General features: G+C 45.4%; 3 protein-coding genes across 3 annotated transcripts; 1 reads left to right on the top strand and 2 right to left on the bottom strand.

Moving 5' to 3' along the window:
- Positions 1-902: 902 nt before the first annotated feature.
- On the bottom strand, positions 903-4,707 carry LOC124677664. The gene is made up of 8 exons (XM_047213628.1): positions 4,427-4,707; positions 3,483-3,516; positions 3,114-3,335; positions 2,558-2,647; positions 2,173-2,238; positions 1,994-2,088; positions 1,320-1,367; positions 903-1,237 (listed from the first exon to the last, which is right to left on the bottom strand). Exons 1-8 carry the CDS (start codon positions 4,705-4,707, stop codon positions 1,117-1,119), a joined length of 957 nt encoding a protein of 318 aa, XP_047069584.1. The 3' UTR covers positions 903-1,116.
- Positions 4,708-5,520: 813 nt separating this feature from the next.
- On the bottom strand, positions 5,521-8,700 carry LOC124675932 (30S ribosomal protein S9, mitochondrial-like). The gene is made up of 4 exons (XM_047212011.1): positions 8,085-8,700; positions 6,962-7,402; positions 6,228-6,308; positions 5,521-6,115 (listed from the first exon to the last, which is right to left on the bottom strand). The coding sequence occupies exons 1-4, from the start codon at positions 8,698-8,700 to the stop codon at positions 6,024-6,026; spliced, it is 1,230 nt and encodes a 409-aa protein (XP_047067967.1). The 3' UTR covers positions 5,521-6,023.
- A 1,782-nt stretch (positions 8,701-10,482) lies between these two features.
- On the top strand, positions 10,483-14,409 carry LOC124675831. Its single transcript, XM_047211903.1, has 2 exons — positions 10,483-11,704; positions 14,199-14,409. The coding sequence occupies exon 1, from the start codon at positions 10,504-10,506 to the stop codon at positions 11,698-11,700; it is 1,197 nt and encodes a 398-aa protein (XP_047067859.1). The 5' UTR covers positions 10,483-10,503; the 3' UTR covers positions 11,701-11,704; positions 14,199-14,409.
- Positions 14,410-15,007: the final 598 nt, after the last annotated feature.

Genomic DNA, 15,007 nt, shown 5'->3' with positions numbered 1-15,007 from the left:
CTGCGGGCCCAACTGGTCCAGCGGCAAGGAGCAGGGCTCCGTGCTCTGGGACCGCCGCCCCGCAGACCACCTCGACTTCTGCTGCTACTGCCACGACATGGCCTACGACACGCACGACCAGGCGCAGCTGCTCCGCGCCGACCTCGCCTTCCTCCGATGCCTCCAGGGCAGCCGCAAGACGCCCGCACTCGACGGCGTCGCCGCCGCCGCATACTACCGATCCATGTGCCTCTTCGGTCTGAAATCTCGACTCTGATTTCTGCCCCAATTCTCGTCTAATATATCTGCATTTGCATAGTACTGAATTGAATTGCTTCTTCGCTGATGCGTGTGTGCAGGGCTCAAGGCCATACTGATACCCTACCGGACCAACCTGGTGCGGCTGCAAACCGGGCCGAATTACGCCGACGCAATCACCGATTTCATGAAGAGGATGGCCTCGTCTTCCGGCAGGGCGACGACCGGCGGCGACAAGCAGAGATTGTGAGCGGCGGCGTCGTGAATTGCTCCGGTGATTGAGATGCAGCAACTTGCATTAGTCATCATGTTTTGATGAGGAGCTCGTTTATTTATCTACTACTACCCCTCGTTTCGCTAATTGGTAGCAGCTCGTGACAAGATCTTGAATGTGAATATAGATTAGCATATCCACATCAACGATGTGGCTTAATCGGTGTAACTTAGAGTATGCAAGGAATTGCGACATTGTTATGCTGTTGGTTATAACTGGTCTCAGTCTACGCCTCCCTCTGATGCAGTTATGCTTCACTGGATTCGCTGTGATCAAATGAACTGGCAGAGAAAACAATCGCAAGAACAACAGATTTTGTTCTACATCGTTCATGCCAACAATCCTGTGTGGCATACAAAACAAACGGCTTCCAACATCTGATAACACTTGATAGAGAACAAGGAGGAGGCTTTGTTACAATCTCCTCTGCATTTCATTTCATTTCATTGATCAAAGTATTTGTAATTCCAATGGATTTCGGAATTCAGCCGGCTATACAAGAACACACTTGGGAGCTATCAAGCGTGGAAATAATTACTCTCTCTAGTTACATACGTGATATACTACATCCTATTGCACATATGGTCGATGATTAGATGCAGGATCTAGTTACTTGTTCTCACACAAGCACGAGGGAACAGCCTTGGGAAGTAAGCCTGCTTCCCCTTGACGACCAACCAGTATAGAGTGAAGCAAGGAACATGAGCAATGGCCATGCCGAGGTACCTGCACCAAATCAATGTTGCTATGAGGATTTTCATAGTCGACGGATGGTGTTAACGTGAACTGAGGCGATAGAAGCACATACCACAGAGGAGCCCCGGACGATGCAAGGTCGAGAAATGGGTAAGGCCACCTGAAGATAGTAACATAACTCCATCATCAAACATACAAGTAGAAGTAAATGAAACTTGGAGTGTGTAACAATACATTTGCCCAAATTCGAAAAGCAAGCTACTGAACTGGTGTACATGAGCATACGAGATATTAGTGGTACTCTCGCACTAATTAAAACACAATAATTTTTTGTTAAAGCAAATTAGAGCATACCGATTTCTATTATCTGTCCAACAAAATTAAGTTTTGGTAAGAAGGAGGCTATTATAGCAGTTCAGAGCATAGCCGCACACGCGCACACACACACGACACACCATAAGTATATGTCCAAGACAAGTCTCTTGGATAAACTGTCTCACATGTAATGGCAGAGCACATTATAACCAATTCAGGAAAGTTGCACACAACCTCAGATAAGTCCAGCACATAGTATTTTATTTTATTTACTGAACTATTTTATTTTCTACTTCTGTCTGAATTTACAACAGCGATTTCTGTTTTTCTTCTTATGATGTCAGCGGGATCTAGGGTATACGTGTTTAATTGAATATAAACATACATCTGAGTTACAAAACGGTAAATTGAAGACATTCCACTGAACTCGGTTTTATCAAGTAAATAGAAGGGAGGGGGAAGAGGACCTACCAGGATAAAGCCTGGGAAGCATGCAGGACCCACTGGAAGGTTACATAGGAGCAGCTCCAGAATACGAAGAAAGCAATGCGGTACCAGGGAAAAGGCTGAAAAACACAAACGTCAAACTGAAGAAATAACTAAATGAACTAACACAAAAGGCAGAGCAATATGAGCTGTAAGTTACTTACCATATTGTTGAGAAGTGTGTCGATGAGTAGAAAAACAAAATTAAGAGAGTGCATGCCGTCAGTGACCTGTACGAAATTTGAAAAGGTTAACACAACATAGCAATACATAAGTCAGTATCTTCAAAGCAGTAAATTTGGTGCAACAAAAGATAGCAGAAGCTAATCCATTCATAACAATCAAATTCAAAAACATGGATGTCAGTCAGCTTGTACTATTGGTCTTATCACTCAGTGTACCTGACAGATATAAAACTGAAAATAAATAAGGGACCCTAAAACTAAAAGCTGTACCAGGTAGTTAAAATGTTGACAATAGAGGCTTGTTAGTGTTTACTATGCAAGCAGAATATGAAATTATCATACACATCCTGGAGTGGTCACATACCAGGGCAAGCCCGAACTTATTACGGTAAAAGAATGGCACAAGGAGTCCCCAGAATGTCACATCAGTCAACATTGTCGCTCCTGCACTAGCCTATAAGAGGATAAATATATTATCAGACAACAACATAGGTCAATTCAGAATATCAGACAACACCATAGCAGAGCTCAGTATCCCTTGTGCCGTTGTGCGGATGAATAGGTTTTAGGGAAGGCGAGTAGGAAGATACAAAGGTGAAACAAAAATGGTTGAGCCAAAACACAGTAATTTGCATTGTCAAAATTCGAGTCAGCTACTGAATCACATGACATAGCATGGAAAAGCATAAAAGAAAGCCATGGTAGTGGAAGCTGCATTGTCTGAACTCTAAAGCAAATAGCTGGATGACAACGCCACAGCTCGTTACATGCACTTAATATCAAATGCGACATATTTCCATCAAGTTTTACCATGGTGTATATTCCTACAACCAATACTGGTTGGATACTTGGATTAACATAACTACTGATAAGTGATAACTGCCTGTAAATGCAAGCTTATAAGGAGAATTGGTTCAAACCTGGTAGATGATTTGCATGCAATGTCCCCAGAACGCAGCTCTTTTCTCATTTGCTATTTCTTCATAATAGCTTTTCACCTTGTCTATCTCATCTCTTTTACTTTGTCCAGAAAGGTCACGGTTTTCGACATCAACATTAAGAAAACCATGGGATTCATCAGCTTTTCTCGAGGCTTTCTTTGAGTACACCCAACATCCATGAGCAGATATAGCAGTCGCCAACTACAGAAAAAATAATGAAGGCGTGGTAAGAAAATTCAAATCAATACATAAGCGCATTCAGAACAGACAAGGTGTGCATAATTGTGCACGACTGCATATACAACTTCTTCCATGATAGTTACAACTTGTAAGAGGCAGAGGGCATACCGCAAAATATATGGTGACTAATAAAAAGGTCCACCTGCAAAGCCAATTTGGGAAAGAAAAACTAGTCAGACAGCAGTTAAGAAACAAGCAACAGAACAAGTATATTTTGCGGGGTAAAAAGGGTTTATGTGGGGTAAAAAGGGCACCATGCTCAACACCGGAAGAAAGACACTTTTAGGTTTATCTAGCAGGAAAAAGATATGGATGCTGGTGAACTTCATTCAGTGGTATACTTAGGGTGTATGTTTTGGTTTGTGTCCGAAATCAAACCTACCAATTTTTTTGGTCACGATCATAATTTTGGTTCTTGCTTTTGCATTGCTAGAATTTTGCATGCCCAATTCAGCCCAGATGAGTTGGCTTTTCCTGCCTAATTTAGCCAAAACATGGGCTAGCAAAACCTTCACCCAAATTTTGAGGTTGGCTTGACCTCAAACCAAACACACCAATATGAACAAGCGTGGCGCTCCGGCAGCGCAAATGTCATGGACGCACAAAAGTGGCTGTCTCTACGAGGGCGACTTCTAGCTAGATACCGCGCTCCTCGTATCCACAATTAAGAAAATGTTATGGCTTGTGAAGAGGGTCACTAATTAAGCCGGGATGCTCCTCGCCACGATGTAGCGTTCCAATGGTTGCAGTGTGTCAGGTGCGGGTTCAATTTAAGGTGTATTTGTGACATATACTAGTATGAAAACAAGTGAAAACCTTGCGCAATTCCGCGAAGGAAAACAGGACGAACGTAAATTACAACTGCGGGAACTCACTCTTCATGTGTACTAGTACATGTATTTGTATTTTGGACACGACGAAGCATTGAGTGGACAATCAATTGCAGCTGGTCAACGGAAACCACATTGTAGGTGCACAGGCCAGTGTATGTGTGAACGATGTGTATGGGCAAATTTAATTGAAGAACAGATGAGGAGGAGGAGGAAGCGTACTGCGTGTAGAAGAAGAAGACGGTGAGGCCGTGGGACGCGACGTTGCGGCCGAGCAGCGCGGCGGCGGCGGCGAGCGCGAAGGCGCGGTAGGCGAGGAGCCAGGCCGGGTGGAGGCGCGACCAGCAGGGCACCCAGAGGTCGGTGGCGCGGAGCGGCGGCACGGGCCTCCGCAGCCGCGGCAGCAGCGCGGCGGCGAGCGCCGTGGGGACCGCGATGAGCGCGCCGCACGCGAACACCTCCCACCGCAGCCAGTACGCGGCGCCGTCCGCCGGCGTCGCCATCGCCCGGGGGCGGGGATCTCGGGCGGGCGGAGAACCCTAGCTCGGTTGCGCGGGCGGGAGGAGGAGTTTAATGCGGTGGCGCTCGCGGCTCCGGGTGGTTGGGAGCTGCTGGTACTGGTGTTGGGGAGCGCGACGACTGGGACTGGGACGGCGCGGGGAGAGGCGGGATTGAAATAGACGTGGAGCCGTGGAGACGGTGGGAAACCGGGCGGAGCACCGAACCACACGTTGCTGTTTTTGTGGCTTGTACTCCTGTGTCACTGTTCCGGTGGCTGGCTGGTGGTGGGAACCGGCCGGGAACTGCGTTGAGGACAGCGGCGGCCGGCTCCCGTTCCGGTGGCTGGCCGGACGCGTTTCAGGTATCTCCGACGGGAACACGACGTTTGGACGCAGGATCTCAACACAAATTTCGGCCCAAGTGTGAATCCGGAATTCCGGATGCCTGTGTTTGGGTGTTTGACTGTCTGAGTTTCAGGTATCTTCGACTAGCGGATTACAACAATGTAGTCAGGCAACAAAAACGTGATTGATTACAACACCATGTCTACTCGAATCTTAGTGATTACGTTTGCACCTAGTTTGTTTGATTAAACCACATACAAAAAACCTTCACAGGAGATTTGAGTAGATAGAATATTTCGAAGGAATGCTTGCAAAAATTCCTATATATCATTCCATAATAAAATTGTATGAAAAAAAATAAAGATTCTTCGCCAAATTCATATATTGTGGTAAACTGAAGTAGGAGTTTGAGTAGCTTATGGTAAGTAGAAGCGGAAAATTGAAATACCAGTCACAAACAAATCTTCCATCTGCACACTCGATACAGTGTTCAACTAATATCATAAAATGGGTCGAGTCAGTTGACATACAGCCGTGCAAGCCTACGAAACTGAAAGGGGAGAAAACAATGTGAGCTGAACATTGACAATTTGACATCCATCCAAGGCCCTGCTCTGTTTTATTGGCCGGCAGCAGCTCTTCTGCATCTAGATTTTAGTCAAATTGTATTTTTCTGGATCTGTTTGCTGTATCAACATACAAAAAATTCGGAGTAGCTGGTGTCTCAGGAACTCGATGATCGACACAAACTGCAATATCCAAGTACAAAGCTCCGGAGGGCCTTCCGCCGAAATGACAGCACATCCAGTGCAAATACAAGATCTCTGATGACTAGAGAATCCACAACAAATAGGAGAGGACCTGCCACCAGAGGCACGGTAATTTTGCACATTGACCTGAAGCATTACGGGAACGGCGTCAGATCTCGTCTTAGCTTGACAATTCAGCAACAAAAGAGCGGCAGAACTTGCCTGTTACCGCTTGACCCATTGGAAGCTCTTTCTTGCCTTCGCCTTTCCGGGCTTCTTCCTTTCAACCACGCGCGAATCTCTGGTTAAATATCCAGCTGTTTGGAGCAACAATGATGAAATCAGTAACTTTTGAAATGGGAAAAAACAGCAGGCAACTAAATTCGCTATTAGGATGGATGCAGTCGTGATTTCCAATTTTGCTTTTACCTGATTTGAGATATGGACGCAGTCCTGGCTCCCAATTCTGCAAAGCCCTGCTGATCCCTAGACGCACAGCTCCAACTTGCCCTGCATTTGGGGAAAAGAAACTAACTATGGAAGAGTGCCTTATAAAATGGATGAGGTGTGATCAATTAACCATGTATAGTGTTCATAACAGCAAACCAACATACGCAATGGATAGAGAAGTTGTACTGTGTAAAGTACAATTAAAGGTGCAAGGAATCCAGCACTGGAGTTGAATTGTTAAAGTTTGATCCTACAAAGACTTCCAAGCATATTTCAGCTTCTAGGATCCTTTTAGAAACAATATAGGGAAACATGTAAACTACATAATTAAGCTGTCAGCTTCATAATAATTGTAGAGAAAGAATTTTTCTCATCCTGAAACCCTACCATGACTGAAAGACATATATGATATATCATTTTAAACTGTTGAATGCATGCCACCTTCACAGCATATAATTGTGTCATGTGAACATGCAATTTGTGCATGCATGCATAGCTCATATAGTTCATTCAGGAGTTTATGACCCATTTTAGTACATAGAACTCATGGATTAATACGTGCAGGTCAGCAGATGCTACCCTGTGCTGAGCATGTCTTCATAAAATATAGCATACTTACTCCTACTGTGATTCTAAAACGCCATTTCATATTGACATGACAGTTCATATACCTAGCCCATTAAGAAATCATTTACTGAACTTGTATTACTGACCTGAGACACCACCACCTTTCACAGTACAAGTAACATCCCAAAGCCCCAACGTCTTGGTCACGGTAAATGGTCGTAGAAGATCAGCTCGGTGGTCCAAAATCGGGAAGTAAGCATCGAACTGCTTCTCATTGACAACGAACTTGCCATCACCAGGCTGAATCCAAACACGAGCAATGCTGCACTTCCTTTTACCTGTTCCATAAGCCCTTCCTTGCTCATCAACTTGTCTTACACGTGCCTTAGCTATCTCCTCTTGCAGTTGGCGTTCTACTTCAGCTCTGCTTGAAGTCGCGTTCATTTTCTGGATAGCTCTATCTTGTATTTCGCTTAGGGGAGGCAATCCAGGTACCCCTCTGGCATCCTTCAAGAGGATCAAACTGTCAATCATATCCTCCGTAATCCCAGAGGCGGAAACGAGATCCCCAAATGCACGATCCGGACCTGGAACAAGGGGAAAAGGTACTTATCTCTGTTACTTACAACATTATGCATTGTCGATCCCCACGTAGTTTTACTCAAATCAGAATAAAATTTGTGAATCATAACAGGCAACAGCTAAGGTCATACTAAATGCTCTAATCGCTCATGAAGAGGTACACCAGAGATCATAAATCATGAGTTCATGATTGGCCACTTCTATACTGTCTTCACGTATTACGCAGTTTTCAGACGTGCTAAATATACTATCTGTCCATTTTGGCCATTTCTGTATCATCTTACCGTATTAGTAAGTTCACAACATGGATGAATGGTCTCATCTAAGGCAAACACTACTGGAGACCAACACTTGCATGCAAAATTGATCACAAGATAACCTTAAGCTGCACTAAGATGAATGGCATCCTGAACCAGACACAAATGATCAGGGCTCGCAAGCTCTCGATCAAGTCTACAAACCCCACAGGCTCATCTCTAGACTAGCAAACATGACCTAAATGGTATATGCAGTTTCCAGTTACTGCACCGACTCCAGCAGCTTAAACTACGGAGTAGTATGATCAGGGAAACAATCCTATAGCTTAAACTTTGGTGCTACATCAGCTACATATCAACTCCAATTCAGCTACCACTAGACTACTGAGGAATTAAACTGCACATATACATTTATGCATTTCTAAATCACCTTTGAGGGTCTCCATGAGCTGCTGCTCCCTCGCCTTGCTCTCCTCCCGCTGACGCTCCGCATCTTCGTCTCCCCCAGCAACAAGCTCCTCGATCTCAGCAGCCTCGCCTCCGATCCCGGCAACCTCGTCATCCATCACAGCCGCGGCGAACGGATCGTCCTTCTCATCCTCCAAATCGATCGTCCACGGCTCGACATCCTCGGCCGGGGCCGCATTTCTGGCGGCCGGCGCTGCTGCGGCCGCGTCCTTGAAGATCTCCTCGAACACGTCGCCGCCCTTCTCGCCGTCCTCCGCGCCGAAGTCCTTGGCCCACGTGTCCTCGGCAGCAGCGCTCGACCCTACTGGCGCTTCGCCGGGAGCTGCGGCGACGGGATCCACATCGGCGAAGGGGTCCGGATCGCCGGACTCCGCCGTGAAGGCCCACGGGTTTCTGGTGTCGTCGTCGCCGCCGCCGGAGGTGGAGAGGAACCGCGGGGAGAGGAAGCGGGCGGGGAGACGGCGGAATGGGAGAGGGGCGGAGGAGGGAGAGGGGGCGGCGGCGTTGGTGGTCGTGGTTAGGGTCTGGAGGCCGCGGCGGAGGTGGTGGGACGGGTGGAGGAGGCGGCGGAGCAGCATGGTGATGCGCGGAAGGGGGCGGCGACCATTCGTGCAGTGCAGGGCTAGGGTTTTAGCGGCATGATTGTTTTTAGTTTCCTTCTACCCGATTCTTCAGCGAGAGCGGATTTTCAGTGACTGCGTAATGCATAGGTGAAAGCGTATTCTCGTGCCTGAGTTTAGTGCAGACGCGTACTTGGCATGTTCCGTGTCTTGCTCCTGTAGGCGGATTCCTGGTTCGTGCAAGTCCGTTCAACATTGACTCATGAGTTGAAGGCTGCGCATATTTGTTTGAGAAAAGAGCATTTTTAAAAATTCACTACAACTAGTTTTCGAGGAATGGAACCTTCACTCTTTTCAGCTAGTGGGTGCTTCCCCTCCCTCCCCCTCTTTACACTAAGTTGAGAGTCGCCAAGGCCTCTCCAGTGGCTCTGTCGGCCGGAGGCGACGAGACAGGAGGTCAGGCCATGTACAATGTAGTTTAGGGTTTACAATAGTACGTTGTATGGTTGTATGTCGGACTAGCGCCATGTCGTATATCCGGAGTTTTGAGTGGCAGCTCACGAGTAACTTGAGCCGGTCAGCGGCGGTAGCTCCTTTCTATGTGGTGCTCCGACGGTCGGAGACAAAAGTAGTGGGCGAGTTCTCTTTTGCGCCTCCTATCAATAGGCTCGGTGGAGCTCGACTTCGACCCGATCTCGTCAAATCTGGCCGCGATGGTGGCAGCCAGAGATCGGCGACGACAAAATCTAGAGCTCATGGGGTCATCCTCAAAGCTTCTCTCGGCGGAGAGAAACAACAACGACTTGGTGGCACCGTTACTCCAGTTGGCCAAAGGGGCCACTTCGCCCCCGCGGGAGCTTGCTGGTCCAGCGGTTCCACTTCCTCCAGGCAAGCGAGCCAGAGCGGAGGATCTTCCTCAACCTCAGCGCGGCGCTCATCGTTGATCCTGCCTCAAGTGGTCTCGTCCCCGGCAGCATGGTCGACGTCCGTAGCATCGAGGTCTAGTAGCGATGGTGGAGAAGGACTCCGATAAATTTTCAAGTTTTCTGTTAGGGTCCTTTTTAGAAAAAGGGAGGACTTTGTTGTAATTTCAAGTTATATTAGGTTTTTCTCTATAATATGTACCCACCTACTAGAATGAAGCTTATGGGTCCTTTCAGACTCAGCCCTTGTTAAAAAAAACACTAGTTTTCGGTATAATTTGCACTGTCTCTAAAAAATGTGCAGTTAGTAAGTTGTTTTTAAAATGAGATTACCTTTTTGGAACCTTGAAATGAGTTTACTTTACGAGAATGGTCCCTAGAAATAATCGAGTTTTAGTATGAGTTGCACTTTTCTAGAGAAACATACAAGTACTAATGATTTCTGAGAGTTGCACTTTTCAGAATGAAATATGTTGTATTTTAGGCTCAGTAAAAATAATAAATCTTGATTTCAGCATTGATGAACATTAGTGAACATCACTAAGATTTTGTCATTTTACGAATTTTTTTACTGATAGCAAAATATAATGTATTTTAATCTAAAAATTCATTCGCTGATAGATTACAACATTCTCTACGTCTACATATTTTTTTCAAAATTTTCTGAAACTTTATAAAATTAAAAGTTTTAAAGTTTGAAAAAATAAAAAGAAAACCGGGCTACATGTAGCCCATGCTACATTTAAGGTTTTTGGTGTAAATATGGTTTTCTAAATTTTAAAATAAAGGGCTCCTGGACTTCGGCGTTTTTTGGTACAGGTGGTCTGCTGCACTGTGCAGAGATCTCCATTCTCCAATCCGCCCCCAAAATCACCTCTTTCCCCAATCCTTGGCTCCGATGGCGACGGCGACGGCGACGCAGCAGGCCCTCCCGGACGAGATCCTCGAGGAAATCTTCCTCCGCCTCCCCACGGCGGCCGACCTCGCCCGCGCCGCCGTGGCCTGCTCCTCCTTCCGCAGCGTCATCACCGACCACTCGTTCCTCCGCCGCTTCCGCCGTCTCCACCCGCCACCTCTCCTGGGCATCATCTCCACCGCCTCCTTTCTCCCGGCCCAACCGCCCCACCCCTCCGCCGCGGCCGCCCGCACCCTGGCGAACGCCGACTTCTCTTGCTCCTTCCTCCCCTCTCGCGAGCGCTGGCAGCGGCACGACTTCCGTGACGGCCGCGCCCTCATGGCCGGCGTCCCGGAGGGAAGCACCGTCGCTGCCAACGACTACGACCCCCGGTTCTTGGACATGGACTTCGCCGTCTGCGACCCGCTGCACAGGCGCTACGTTCTGCTACCTCCGATCCCCGGCGACCTGACTGCTCTGGTCGACCAACCGGACATCCTGGATGTCGAACGCTTCCTGTCTCCTTCCGGCGAGGATGATGAGGAGTACGCCTCCTTCGTGGTCATGTGCTTGGTGGAGTGCAGAGCCAAGCTTGTGCTCTTCGTCTTCTCTTCTGGTGTCGGACAATGGCAGGCCATCACGTATGCCAGCTGGGGCGCCTTGATCGCAGGATCGGTTTATTGTCAGCTATGTTACCGCTACTGCGTGCGCGGATGCTTCTGTTGGCCGATGCCAGAGATGAACAAGATGCTCATGTTGGACACTCACAGTATGGAGTTCTCCTCCATTGAGCTCCCGCCTGGCCCCCGAACACGTCGGATTGTCTTTGTGGAGGCAGAAGAAGGAAGGCTTGGGATGTTCACTCTCCCTGATGATGAATCTGAATTTCCCCATGTCCTCCGGTATGCTGTGTTGCGAAACGACGGGGACAGTCCAAATCAGTGGCAATCAGATGCGACAATATCTCTGCCATTAGGTTCTCAGTATAAAGCCGTGGGTGTAGCTGGGGGATATTTGCTCCTTCAAGTGATTCCAGAAGGCTTCTACTCTATCCCTAAGCCTGAAAGGCCTGACTTGGATTGTTTCACAGTGAATCTCCGTACCTTGGAGCTTGAGTGGTTTTGTGGGATTAGGCATACCATTCTACTTCCTGAACTCTATGCTGGTTTCCCACCATCCTTGTCGCTACCAACTATTTGAAGTGGTAAGCTTGCTCTTACTCTTTAATTTGTGTCTTGTGCATGCAAATGATGTCAGTATTAGTTCGTTGGTATGGTATTGTGCATACTCACTGTTGTTGGAATTAAATTAAACTGATCCCATTCAATCCTCGTAGCGCATTGTTGGTGCTTGTATGATGTTCTAGTGACTAATTTATGTGTCAATTGCAAAGCAGTTTAACAAAACAAAACCGAAAAGTATTGTTTTCCCATCTTATCAATATGGATGCCATTGTTTTTGGACTATCATACAAATAAAAAGTCAAAGCAGCATCCCATGATCTACTGAAGTGCTCTATTACATTGGACTTGGGCATATGTTGGCTATTTAGTTATACATGTCTTGTACATTACAACCCATGTTTAGTTCCTTTTGTGGTTACTTTTTAACAGTTCCCATCTACGATGTTCTAATTAACTGCACTTGTCATGTAGTGGCTACTTTTCTTGTGTTATTTATCCTGTACAGTTCAAATGATATCTAACCCCTTTGCTTGCACTAGATACTTCTCACCTTTCCTAATTTATTGCATTAGTATCTTGGTAGTAAGGTTAGATTGTATAAAGACCAGGTATCATACGAAAACCTTTTATCATAACATTATAGATTTATAGCAGCAAACAAACCTTTTATCGAAACTGACACTTTATGCCATCTATTGTTCAGTATGGTTGCGCTTTGTTGTGTGCATGATCTCTTAGATATTCCCATTGTATGCTACATTTTAGTTGGTAAGACTTTCAATTCAGCTAAGAGAGCTGAGAGCATGTTATTTTTTTTTGTTCTGGACAGTGAGTTAGGTAAGTTCTTTTTATATGTATATATTGCAGGGAAATAGATGTGCATTTTTGCAGAAAAATTATCGTAGTTGTCTAATGTTCGAATTTTAAAATGGGCGTTCCCGAAGTTCCCACACTGGGGAACAGATTTGTAGGCAGTCTTTCCCTTGATTTTTTCAAAGAGGCTGATCCAATTCTAGTGTGTTGTTAAGAGTTGGATCCCTAAGCCTGAAAGGCCAGACTTGGACTGTTTTACAGTGAATCTCCATACCTTGGAGCTTAAGCGGTTTTGTGGGATTAGGCATACCATTATGCTTCCTGACCTCTATGCCGATTTCCCACCATCCTTGTCTGCACGAACTATTTGAAATGGTAAGCTTGCTCTTAGTCTTCGGTTTGCATGTCTAGTGCATGCCAATGATGCCATTATTAGTTTGATGGTATGGCATTGTGCTTTGTCATTCTACTTATCATATTTGAATTAACAATGCTCATTGTTGCAGAGTTAAATTGAACTGAGCCCATTTAATCCTCATGCGCATTGTTGGTGCTCGTATGATGTTCTAATGTCTAATTTATGTGTGCAATTGCAAAGCTGTTTTAGCTCAAAAAAAGCAAGGAGTATTTGTTTCTCATCTTGTGAATATGCATGCTATCATTTGAGACTATCAAACAAATAAAAAGTCAAAGCAGCATAACATGACTACTGAAATGCTCCATTAAGTTGGACTTGGATATATATTGTCTATTTAGTAAACTTGTATCTTACGACCTATGTTTAGTTCTATTTGTAGTTACCTCTTAACAGTTTCCATCTATTTAGCTGCACTTGGCATATAGTGGCTAGTTTTCTTGAGTTATGTATCATGTAGATTTGAAATGATAGCTAACCCCTTTGCTTGCTCTAGATACTTTGCATCATTCCCTGTTTATTGCATTAGCATTTTCGTAGTAAGGTTAGATTGTATAAAGACCAGGTATCATGACATTATAGCAGCAAACAAACCTCTTATCAAAACTGACACTTCATACCATCTAGTGTTAAGCATGGTTGCATTTTATTGTGTACATGATGTTTTAGAGATTCCCATTGAATGCTACGTTTTTGGTTGGTAAGACTCTCAGTCCAGCTGAGAGAGCATGATAATTTTTGTTTTGGTACCTAGAGTTGGGGAACTGCCCTTTTTATTGTTGCAGGGAAAGAGTTGTCATTTTTTCCAACAAAATGATCATAGTTGTCTAATGTTTGAATATAAAAATGGGCTCGAAGTTCCCACACATTCTAGGGTCTAGTTAACAGATTTGTAGGCAGTCTTTCCCTTGATTTTTCTCAAAAGGCTGATCCAATTTTAGTGTGCTGTTAGGAGTTGGATCATAGTGTTGCTCCTTCATGCTGTAAAATTAGGCAACATTTGTTGGATTGCCATCACCAGATTCGCAATGGCCACGTCTAATTTTGTTTCAAATAGTTTTGACTGGTGACTTAACATTTATGCATTGAGGTTTCACTTATTCATAGTAATTGTTTTTGAACCGCAATTATCAGAACTTTGGAAATAATATCGGGGCAAGTTTCCGCATCTGATCAAAGCATTTCCACCGGGCTGCATGCTCAACTTCTTGCATATCACGAGTCTCTGAAAGTAAATGTCTATATTTCATCTGAGAAGAATGGTTTCTCATCAGATCCTTTTGCAGGGTTTAATCTGCATATGGGGGGCCATCTATTCTTGCCGGGTTGCTGGTGCCGATTATGGGAACGCTGCTGGTGCGGATTGGAAGGATGAATCTTTCAGTGCATAGTCTGAACTCGGGATTTCTCTTCTAGCTTGAGTTCTGTGCTTGTCCTTGTGTCTTTCCATTACATATATGTCAAGTTCATATTACCTTTTCCCCATAATGTCCACAAAAGACAGTCATCCTTGCCAGATGTACTGAGCAGATGGATCACTGGATCAGCGCCGGTTTCCTCCCTGAGCAAGGTGAAACTGAAGAAGCACAAGATAACAACATCAGTGTTGGGGCCAGTGACACCAAAAGCACCGAGTAGTCTCTTTCTGGTTTTGAGTTACAGATTCTGTAAATAGTATTTCCTTCAGTCAATTTTTTTAGTTATTCCGCTCTGTGGGTTGCTCGAGAAACCCTTTTAAGGTAGGTAATAACTGATAACGATGATGTTTTGTTTTTGTAATGGAAATGATCAGGGCGTGAGCCCGTTCTTGTAAACTAAATAAATATCCGAGGGCATTACATATCCTGAGCACTACAAACCTACAAGTCGTCCCATCTATGCAAGTGCCCTGAACTTTTTGCTGCCTTTGTTATCTCCCAGACCCCAGCAATGAGCTGGTGCGTTCATGAGAGGGGTAAGTATTGTGGTTGCGCCTTCTTCTTGCCTTCAATGCATTTGTGAAGTATACTCGATGAAGGGATGGCATGCCACTTTGCCTTCAATACTACAGTAAAGACTAGCGGTACAGTTGAAGCTACCACTTGGCCTCTTCTCC

This window comes from Lolium rigidum, chromosome 7, assembly GCF_022539505.1.
Source record: "Lolium rigidum isolate FL_2022 chromosome 7, APGP_CSIRO_Lrig_0.1, whole genome shotgun sequence".
NCBI lineage: Eukaryota > Viridiplantae > Streptophyta > Magnoliopsida > Poales > Poaceae > Lolium > Lolium rigidum.
This window is presented reverse-complemented; position numbering and strand designations above follow the sequence as displayed.

Bases quoted from the DNA above. Each gene is read 5' to 3' on its own strand.
- LOC124677664 (XM_047213628.1), bottom strand. From the start codon at position 4,707: ATGGCGACGCCGGCGGACGGCGCCGCGTACTGGCTGCGGTGGGAGGTG. The intron at 3,517-4,426 runs GTACGCTTCCTC...TTGGCTTTGCAG, and splicing joins GTCTTCTTCTTCTACACGCA to GTGGACCTTTTTATTAGTCA. The intron at 1,238-1,319 runs GTATGTGCTTCT...GATTTGGTGCAG, and splicing joins TCGTCCGGGGCTCCTCTGTG to GTACCTCGGCATGGCCATTG.
- LOC124675932 (XM_047212011.1), bottom strand. From the start codon at position 8,700: ATGCTGCTCCGCCGCCTCCTCCACCCGTCCCACCACCTCCGCCGCGGC. The intron at 7,403-8,084 runs GTGATTTAGAAA...CCCTTGTTCCAG, and splicing joins GCTCATGGAGACCCTCAAAG to GTCCGGATCGTGCATTTGGG. The intron at 6,309-6,961 runs GTCAGTAATACA...CCCCAAATGCAG, and splicing joins GAAAGGTGGTGGTGTCTCAG to GGCAAGTTGGAGCTGTGCGT.
- LOC124675831 (XM_047211903.1), top strand. From the start codon at position 10,504: ATGGCGACGGCGACGGCGACGCAGCAGGCCCTCCCGGACGAGATCCTC.